The 9,144-nt window shown below is 39.9% G+C and overlaps 2 protein-coding genes across 2 annotated transcripts in view; both read left to right on the forward strand.

The window, feature by feature from the left end:
- ppp1r9a (protein phosphatase 1, regulatory subunit 9A) overlaps window positions 1-6,351 on the forward strand; it is a gene marked incomplete in the record, with an annotated part of 43,593 nt that extends 37,242 nt beyond the window's left edge. Inside the window, 7 exon segments of the mRNA XM_035681529.1 lie at window positions 816-904; window positions 1,669-1,831; window positions 1,954-2,023; window positions 2,176-2,224; window positions 3,842-3,961; window positions 4,888-5,070; window positions 5,275-6,351. Of these exon segments, the coding sequence (XP_035537422.1) occupies window positions 816-904; window positions 1,669-1,831; window positions 1,954-2,023; window positions 2,176-2,224; window positions 3,842-3,961; window positions 4,888-5,070; window positions 5,275-5,457 (857 nt within the window).
- Window positions 6,352-8,273: 1,922 nt separating this feature from the next.
- asb4 (ankyrin repeat and SOCS box containing 4) overlaps window positions 8,274-9,144 on the forward strand; it is a 4,533-nt gene continuing 3,662 nt past the window's right edge. The window contains exon 1 of the mRNA XM_035681563.1: window positions 8,274-8,708. Within this exon, the coding sequence (XP_035537456.1) occupies window positions 8,396-8,708 (313 nt within the window). The 5' untranslated portion in view covers window positions 8,274-8,395. The remainder of the gene's footprint in view (window positions 8,709-9,144) is intronic.

The following is a 9,144-nucleotide window of genomic DNA, read 5'->3' on the forward strand; positions in this document are numbered from 1 at the left end:
TTTTTTCTAACATATCGACAGAGCCAGGCTAAGCTAAGAGTTCATATGCGCAAACAAATACACACAAAAAATGCCATACAGAGTGACGCCTGGCATTCTTAGGCACACATCCTCTTCTCCTCCACCACCTTAACCCTCACATGCACTTTCCCTCTGACTGTAGCTAAACTTTGGACCTCCACAAACAAACAGCAAACACGTAATCCCTTTTGAGCACATCTGTCTGGCTTTGTTCTCCTCGAGTCTTTTTAAGCTCCGCTGGCTTTATTTCAGTGGCTGCATCTGTCAGAACAGAGTGCGCACAGAGAAGAGCCGTATCTGACACTCTACAGTGCACACAGGATAACAGACTGATTGGATCTGCACTGATCCGAATAACGCAGCCCCATTATGCAATATTAAAAAACGGGGAGGCTGAGGGAGACTTAGGGAACAGGAGCGAAAGAGAAGGCACGTGGGAGGAGAAGACTAAATCTGGTGAAATTAAATTCAAATTTAAATGATTGCAGTTTTTTCCTCCTTGTGCACTCAGGGAATAAGCAGAAAATGACAATTGCCTGCCTAATTAATCGTGTTACTTTTGGAGGAAGACTTGACATTTTAACCGAGTTGATGTTTTTTAATAGACTCATTATATGGGGGTGTCATCAACTTAAGTTCCTCTTAAGAAGAGTGAAACATGCACATAATAAATGGACAATGCTTTCGATGAACAAATGCATTACAGTATATATAGTTTTAGTCATGTCATGCTAAATCACAATTGTTTTTCCTCCCTTTTCTTTGTGTATATATGTGTGTATCATTCTTACTAGACTTGAGGGAGTGCTCTCCTCATTCACCGAGCAAAAAGAAGAACTACAGAGGAGTGGCCCGAGACAGCATCAGCTCCACCGAGGGAGAGGTGTGTATGACAACACACACACACACACACACACACCTGCCGTCTTTCTTTTTTCTTTGACCATCAGATTTGTTATTTCACAACATCTGCTAAAATATCAACCAGATGTGATGTGGACAGATGGGATTTTTAACAAAACAAGCTCCCTTATTCTCATTAGACGACTCTCACGTCTTTAATTTTACCACAGGGTGTGTGATAAGTGTGTGTGTGTATCAATCAGACAGTGTGTGTGTCTTTAACCCCTGTCCATCCCACTTTATTCCTTTAATGGATTAATTGCTGTGTGTTGCTCTGCGGCACTAATTGAGTCTGTCACAACTTATTGTCTCTCCCAGTGTGATAATAACAGCCACAGTCTTTAACTGGATGAAAAGCTCTCGTCTGGCTAATGCTGTCACTTAACTCAGCAAGAGCAGGAATGGGTTCAGATTGGATAAACAATTTCGAGAAAATGGATCAGAATTGGCAGGGACACAGAAACCAGGCAGTGTGAGGCTTCCAGGGGAAAAGAGGGCAAGGAATTAGAAATGGTGAAAGTATGTTAAATCACTTCTTTCAGATTAGTCTGCAGCACTTTTCAGTTTTCCTTTGATTGCACTTTATTCTTCCTTTTTTTTCCTGAGCCTTAGCTTCCTTTCTCATTTTCTTGCCATCCTAGTTCTCTCTCACTCCTCCTCCTTCCCTTCCTCACGTTCCCTTCTTCCACCTCCTCCATTTGCCTCATCCCTCTTACGTTTTTTCCCCTTTACGTCTGTCTTCAGGTCTCAGAGGGGCACAGCAGTCCAGCACACAGCCGTTCTAGTTCGATTCGTAGTGTGGCCTCCTGTGATGCAGGAGCTGCGGTCCTCAGGGCCCCTGGCAGTGCAGAGAGTTCCCCCAGACGAACACTGCACCCGCCTTCCACCACAGGAGCCCTCAAGGATGGTTCGTACTCCTCCATCCTCACTACACCCAGTACCAAATTTCTTGCATTATCAGTTTTTTCTTGTTTTGCTATGTAAGCTTAAAGTTGGAGTAATGTCAGTCTGGGGTGTTTGTGATCACAGGTTCTCAGTCTCCTGCAATGTCAAGCCCTTCTCACAGTCTGGAGGAACACAGACAAGCTCTGGACCCTGAGTAAGATGGATTTTGGATTTGGTTTTGAGCAATGCATTGCAGATTGCGAAATGTAAACGAAAAGCTGAATAAGTTGTCAGTTTTCTCTTTCTTTAATTTCTCCCTTCATCCATTTCTCTGTCTGTCTGTCTGATTGTCTGTCTGTCTCTCAGCTCCACAGAGCCATCAGCAGAGGACAGTCTAGAGCAACTCAAGGCCAAGGTACATAAGGTTTGGCAACTGTACATTATGCAAATAATGATTCACTTCACAGATACTTTGCAGCGAGGACATTCAAGGAGACTTTGTATTTCCCTCATAATGTAATTATAAGTTCAGTCAGAGCAAACTTTTTGCCAGACCTACAGTATGTATTAATACTTATGTACTCTAAGTTAAATTATATATTTTTTTATGGTATTATATATTGTGTTATTTCTGTTGAACAGACCTCCCTTACATGGCCCCACTTCTTCTCCTATTCATATTACTTGGTATTGTATTGTGTGTGTGTGTTTTGTTCAATTATACCTCAGTCCACTCAAATGAAAATGAATTAGTACTCGAAGGGGTAAAAAGGGTTTGTTGATAAAGGAAATGATTGTACTGCAATCATAGAAATGCGTAATTGCATTACTAATTGCAAGAAAATCAATGAGTAGGCCTACATGATCCTAAATATAATAAATATGTCTTATAATCTTAACCATGTCTTCACTGACACTGTACAAATGTCCATTTTAACAATCATATGATCTGTCCTTAAGTATTAAATTCCAATTTTGTAGAAAGATCTGTTCCCAAGGGATTCCCGTGCAAAATCAGTTTGTTTCATAATGAACCTTGACTCAGTTAAATGTCATACTGATACAATAAAAAAAAGAAGATTAAAGCTGTTAACATGGGCATTTGTTGCAGTGCAGGAACTTGCATGAAATCTGTTTCTAATCCTGTGTAATATCAGATGTGGTTACCACAAGACTGAAAGCGAGATTAGTTTTTGATTCTGCACCAATCCAGTTTTCTCTCTCCAAGGACATGCTCTTAGCTTTAGATGAGTACACATCAGAAGATAAATCACTGCAGAAAGTATGCACACTAATAGTTATGTGGAGCTTTTAAGTAAGGATTCAGCCCAGAAAGCTGAAAGTCTAAACCTGTAAGATTAGTCTTGCTTTTACCTCAGACAGCACTGAGATTCGAAGGACTCTACACTAATATATAGTTAAATGTAAGACAGTTTTAACTCAGAATCTTAAATGTAATCTTTGACACTGAATAAATAATACATCTATTTTAGTCAAAGGAGCAATGAGTAAAATATTGAATAAAAGAGATCTAACAATTGCTCTGTAAAAAACACTATTTATGATATTTCTCAGCAGCAGCTTGTCTTTGGATGATTGACCACAGATCCTGAATCTTAATACTATAATTCCGTAAATGTCCACACTCTCACAGACTCACAAGGGCAGAGAAGATTTTTAGAGTTGGATATCATCCAGCTACATCATTTCTAACCACTAATCACATTCACAGTTTGTGCTATAATGGAACATCTTAAAAATGAGGGATGTGCACAACGCCACCTCCTTCCAGTCAATCAAACAGCTTAAATATGTTAGTCTAATGTACTTTTTATTGACTGAAGAAAAACATCAATCGCTCTGGTACGTGCTCAGAGGGAAAGTTTTCATTTTCTTGATTCATTCACTCCTCATTAAGTATCTCTGTTTAAGGAACAGAAATAGAGAAGCACTCCATCTAATCATCTAAATTCATCCTCAGTGCCTCTTGGCTCTCACCACCAGTCTTATAAGTGTGTTGTTGATTTCTCAGGGACCCACTTTGAACGATGATCTGAGTGCCAGCAGCAGCAGCTCAGTGGAGATCAGCGGGCTGCTGAGTGAAGCCAAGATGTCGGGACGCTCACACACCCTAGTGCTCTCCTCAGACGAGGTACTACTAAGTCTGTACTAATACTGTACAGACTTAGAATATTGTCCTTTTTTTTAATGGAAGTTCGTTATTGGGCAAGGTGATGATAGTTTGCAAGATGAAATGCCGTGTCAGAAAGGTTGAACAAATACATGATGTTGATTTCACCACTCTCCTAAATACAAGCTCACAAGAAGAAAAGTATTTATATACATTGTCAGTTCAAATGTGACTGAAATGCAGGACTTTGATCAAAATCCCCCTTTTTTTATTCACAACTTAAACAAATGAACTTACAGACCCAAAATGAATATCAGTTCATTTGTTTGAAAAATAAAACTAGCTCACACAATGCACCTTTGTTATTTGTGTCAGTCCCCCAATTTATTATCTTTAAGGATATCTCTGACAGGGAGCAGCATATCTCATGTTCTGCTGGCAGAAAACAACAAGCTAAAAATCAATGCACCGGTTTAGGCTCATTGTATTCAAATGCTGGTTTAGGCTTCTGGAGTGGAAGACATTGTATTTTTCTCAGTTAACAAACCATTTTTTGTTTTTTGTTGTCATCTTTTGTTTTCAATGCTGCCACATTCAGAGTCTGGATATGATAGATGATGAGGTGAGACTGAGGCTGCAGGCCTCCAGAGGCTTGTGTTTTACTGCATGCATGTCTTTGTGTCTGTTGGGTATGAGCCATTTGTCTGTGTCTCATTCCCACACATCATTCATGGTGAAATGTGTTCATTGAGCGTTATCAGTGTTATGTAGAAGATAGAAGATACACTTTATGCGGATGGTAAAAGAACCCTACCAGACATGTATTGAGACTTATATATATATATATATAAATAGTGTGCTTTGAACAATAATGTGCGTCTAATATGTGTATCTGCCTCTTTCTCCCTCTGTCCTGGTCTGTCTGTCTCCCTGTCATATATGTTCAGATCCTGGATGAGGGTCAGTTTTCGAAGCAGTATCAGTGGCAGAACTGCAGCATCACAGAGTGGACCTCCCAGCAAGTGGCCCGCTGGCTCATGGGCCTCAACCTGGAACACCATATCCCAGAATTCACTGCCCAAAACATAGATGGAGAACAGCTGCTACAGCTGGAGAGCCCTGAGCTCAAAGTAAGTTAAAACTTCATTTTTTTCAGATATTGTGTTCACATACATCCATTTTAGACAGAATGATAACAAGTTTATGACAAGTTACATTTCTTTAAAAAACAAATGTACGGGACCCTTTAAAACAAGTTTATGTAATCTGTTTATTTAAAAGAAACAAATAAAACTGAATTTTCAAACTCTCAAATCAATATTGATTTGTTTCAGGCCCTTGGAGTTACTTCTTCCCAGGACCGTGCCCTGATCAAGAAAAAGATCAAAGACCTTAAAGTTCTGATGGAGAAGGCCAAGAGAAACCGAGAGAAGGTGGAGAAACAGCGCGAGAAGCTACGGAAGAGAGAGCTGGAGCAGCAGCAGAAAGAGGCGCACAAAGAAAGCGCGGCAGAGTGAAGTGAATTGTTAGATCACCTCCCGCTTTACTGTAGCACCACACCAAGTAGCATCTGGAGGAGCAGAACATCAGTAGGCCCCACAAACGAACCCTGAGGGACGCCTTCTCAGTAGTTCCATAGTTCTCAGTGGTGGAGCTACACACCCAACTGTCGGAGATTGTTCAATTACTTTTTCACCAGGTAAATAAAACCAAAATGAGCAGGTGGATAATAGGATGCTGATCGACTTATTTGCCTCATTTTACACCCATCCTTTGTTTTTAGCGATTTAAGAATTTACTCAGTTCTATTTATTTAGCTGTTTATTGCTGTAAATCGGGTTTATTTATTCATATCCACATTAAGTCTGTGAAAAGTGCACCTCATCCTCGTCCCATATCATCTTCAGAGCCATCTGTGTTACCCATCACAGCACCTTTAGACATGATGACCATGTACATGTACAGTGATGAAGACAGATACAAATATGTCTGACGTGCCATTTTGATAGACTTGTGTATATCCTGTTCAGATACATAGATCAGTGGAATCGCTCTATTGCTTTGACGAAGCACATGCAGGTCAGCCCTGTGTGGTAGAATATATGAGGCAGTATTCATCTCCCACCACTGGATGTCCCCATGCTGCTTACTGTCACTACTGAAAAAGGCAACACTGGAACTGAAGAGGGAGAAACAAACTCTCTCAATACAAGAACACTGGAAGACTGTAAATTTAACCTCTGTACTGACTTGTCCAATGCTACTTACATGTACCATACTAAAGCAGTTCAAGTATGAATGAAGACAAGGACATACTGAACTCATTGGACTGGTTATAACGGAGACTTCAGGTACAATATAGTCATGAAATTTGTAACTTACCAAACCCGTACCATGAAAAAAAAAAAAAAGTTCAAATGAAACTGCTTATATGCATAATGTTGCTTTGACTCTGCTTGTAACCTGCTTTTGACCTCTTTTTATATTCTCTCTCAATAACAAAGTAATACCCCGCCGCTGCCTTTAGAAATTCTAGAGTAGTAGAATTTTTCTGAACTCTACCCGCTTCTGTGTGAGTGTCAGAACACATACAGTGGACTAAACATTTCTAATTGTTATTTTTTTCTTTCATAAAAATGACAAAGTTCACCATGCAAATTACTTTGGAATAATATTTAGGAATGCTGCCATAAAGGAGGGACAGATGCAGTGGGTCCAGAAATTGTCTTAAAGATTATTGTACCTGATACTACTGATATTACACTGGAAATTGCACTGCAATACAGTTTTGATTTTCTTATGAAACCAGTTCAGTAAGACTTAAAACATTTTGATTTGCTTGTTAGATTTAAAAAAAATATATATATATACCTTTGAAATTATTTTGACATATGTATTTTATGCAATTCTTGTTTTAGGATTTGTGAAGCTCACTGAGAGACATGTTCCCTGTGTTACTTCTTTGTCATTCCCGAGGATCATTCCGTAGGTTTACATTAAATATAGAGACGCCAGTGTCACCGTGATAGAAATGAAGGCAGCTTTGGTTATGATTCCCTTTTGTCTTTGACCTGCCTGGTGCACTGTTAACAGGTTAAGAACAAGAAGAATAGTAGGAGTTACAGATACCTCCAAGCAATGCCACAGTAATACAGGTATCACTGATCTGTTAATGTTATTATTTATTTATTTCTGTATTTAATGAAGCAACTGACTACTGTTTATGATAACTTATACAAAATAAGAGTATTATTAACACCTAATAATGATTCATCCAGAATTGTATGATTACTTCCTATTGCCAAAACATAATTGATTTAGATTCAAGTGGTTGTCAGATGAAGGATTTTAAGAAAACAGTAATATTCTCCCATCGTGCTTGTGGTTTTCCTCTAACACAACCATAGTGCTGCTCCAGTGCTGCTCATGATGTGTTCTTATGAAACATTTTGTAACACTTGAACCTTTCTGTGAATTCCCCCCTCCTCCCTAGTGAAGTCAGTCAGCCGACTGCACTCTTTTGACTCTTTTGTATGTATAGTAAAACACTGAGAGCAATACGCTGTAAGAATCCTAAAGAAGCCTTGTTTTCTATTGTGTCAGTGTGTGTGCACAGTTTGTCTGAGGGCTGAGGAGGCTAAAAGGTCAGACCTGAGGTAGAAATGTGATTCCAGATCTTTTCTATGTGTTTGACTGAGCTTGCCTGGCATGATGAAACCAACGTATGGATGAGACCCTGGTGCTCCACGGCAGGCGAAAAAACACAGACGTTTGAGTCATGTCTGGAAGGGTTTGTCTTTAATGTGCGTAAAAAGCAAAAGATAATCACCACAAACTGCTAGCCATGCTTTCACTCTTTTAAAAAAAGCTGTGCTTACTCTCCTCCCCCTTTTTTTGTCATTACTTTGCTCTCTTTTTGGCATTCTGAAAAGTTTGAAAGGGCAGCTATCTGTCACACTGAATAAAATGTGCAGTCACTGTCCATAGTTTGCTTTTGCGTCTTCTTTTTTCCCACATTTGTCTGACTTCCTCTACGTAGAAAGTGTGCACAATTCATGATATGACTGTTTATGATCATTTTTCATTCTTCTCTGTCTAGAATTTCTCATGGTAAACCTTAACACTCTTGGATTTGATTCAGTCATAATAAGATAGAAGAGAATAAACAGCTTTCTCTCTGAAACCGTTGCCATCCCCATGCTATGTTCACCACTTCATGATGCCCCTCTCTCAGTTTACATGAGCAACCGACCAACTGCCGTAGATCTCCAGTCCCCTCCCTCTCTCCTTTCTATTTATATTCCACTTAATTTCACTCCAGGGTTATTTTTTACTCTCTGCTGACTACCTCCTGTCACTTGTTGCCCCGTCTTCTTCTACTTCATTTCCGTCTCCCTTCCTCATACACCTCCCATATCTCATGGCTGGGCTATTGGAGGCCTTCCAGTGTGGGTTATGGTTGACACCTTCATTATCGTTATTTGTGCGCTCATTTCCTATCTTGTCCATGCTGCGTGGGGAACGTTAGTGTCCGAGCTGGCTGCTTTGGCAGTGCCATACAGGGAGCGACGCCTTTCTTTTAGGGAGTTCATGGAGGAGTTGAGCCCCAGTCAAGTTGCTGTCAAACAGCTGAAGCAACAGTTTCTGGAAGCCCTGCAGGCCAACAATGCTCAGGAGGTCATGCAGATTTTGCACACTGGGAAACTAGACATTGACACTGTGCTGGAGGTGGACGACCCAAACATGGTACTGGCTTCATACAAACAAGGTAAAGAGGAAGAGACTGATTCACATTTCACCAGCAGCAACAAACCTGTTTGTTGTTGTTTGTTTGTCATACAATATCAAGCACTTAGGCCCAGAAACATGAGTTATCACATGCCTCCAACTAGACTGCCAGGCATTATGTTTTCACAAAGCATTTATAAATAGGATGATAGAATAGGGAGTAAAAATAGAATGTAAACACCCCCTCGATATCATAGTTAGGGGATTAGTTCTGTAGTTTGTACACTAGGTGGTGCCAAATCCCTGTGGATCCTAAAGCTGGATATGACAGGAAACACAATGACATACATAATCTGGCAACTGGTGAATGAGCATACTGCAATAGAACAACTACTTTCAAAAGTCCCTAAAAACTTGTTTTTAAGTATTTTTCACCTTAAATGTTCATGACAAAATATGCAACAATCAAAGTTAAA

The sequence above is a fragment of the Morone saxatilis genome, unplaced genomic scaffold (genome assembly GCF_004916995.1).
Source record: "Morone saxatilis isolate NCDOM2014 unplaced genomic scaffold, NCSU_SB_2.0 Contig9, whole genome shotgun sequence".
NCBI classification, from domain to species: domain Eukaryota; kingdom Metazoa; phylum Chordata; class Actinopteri; family Moronidae; genus Morone; species Morone saxatilis.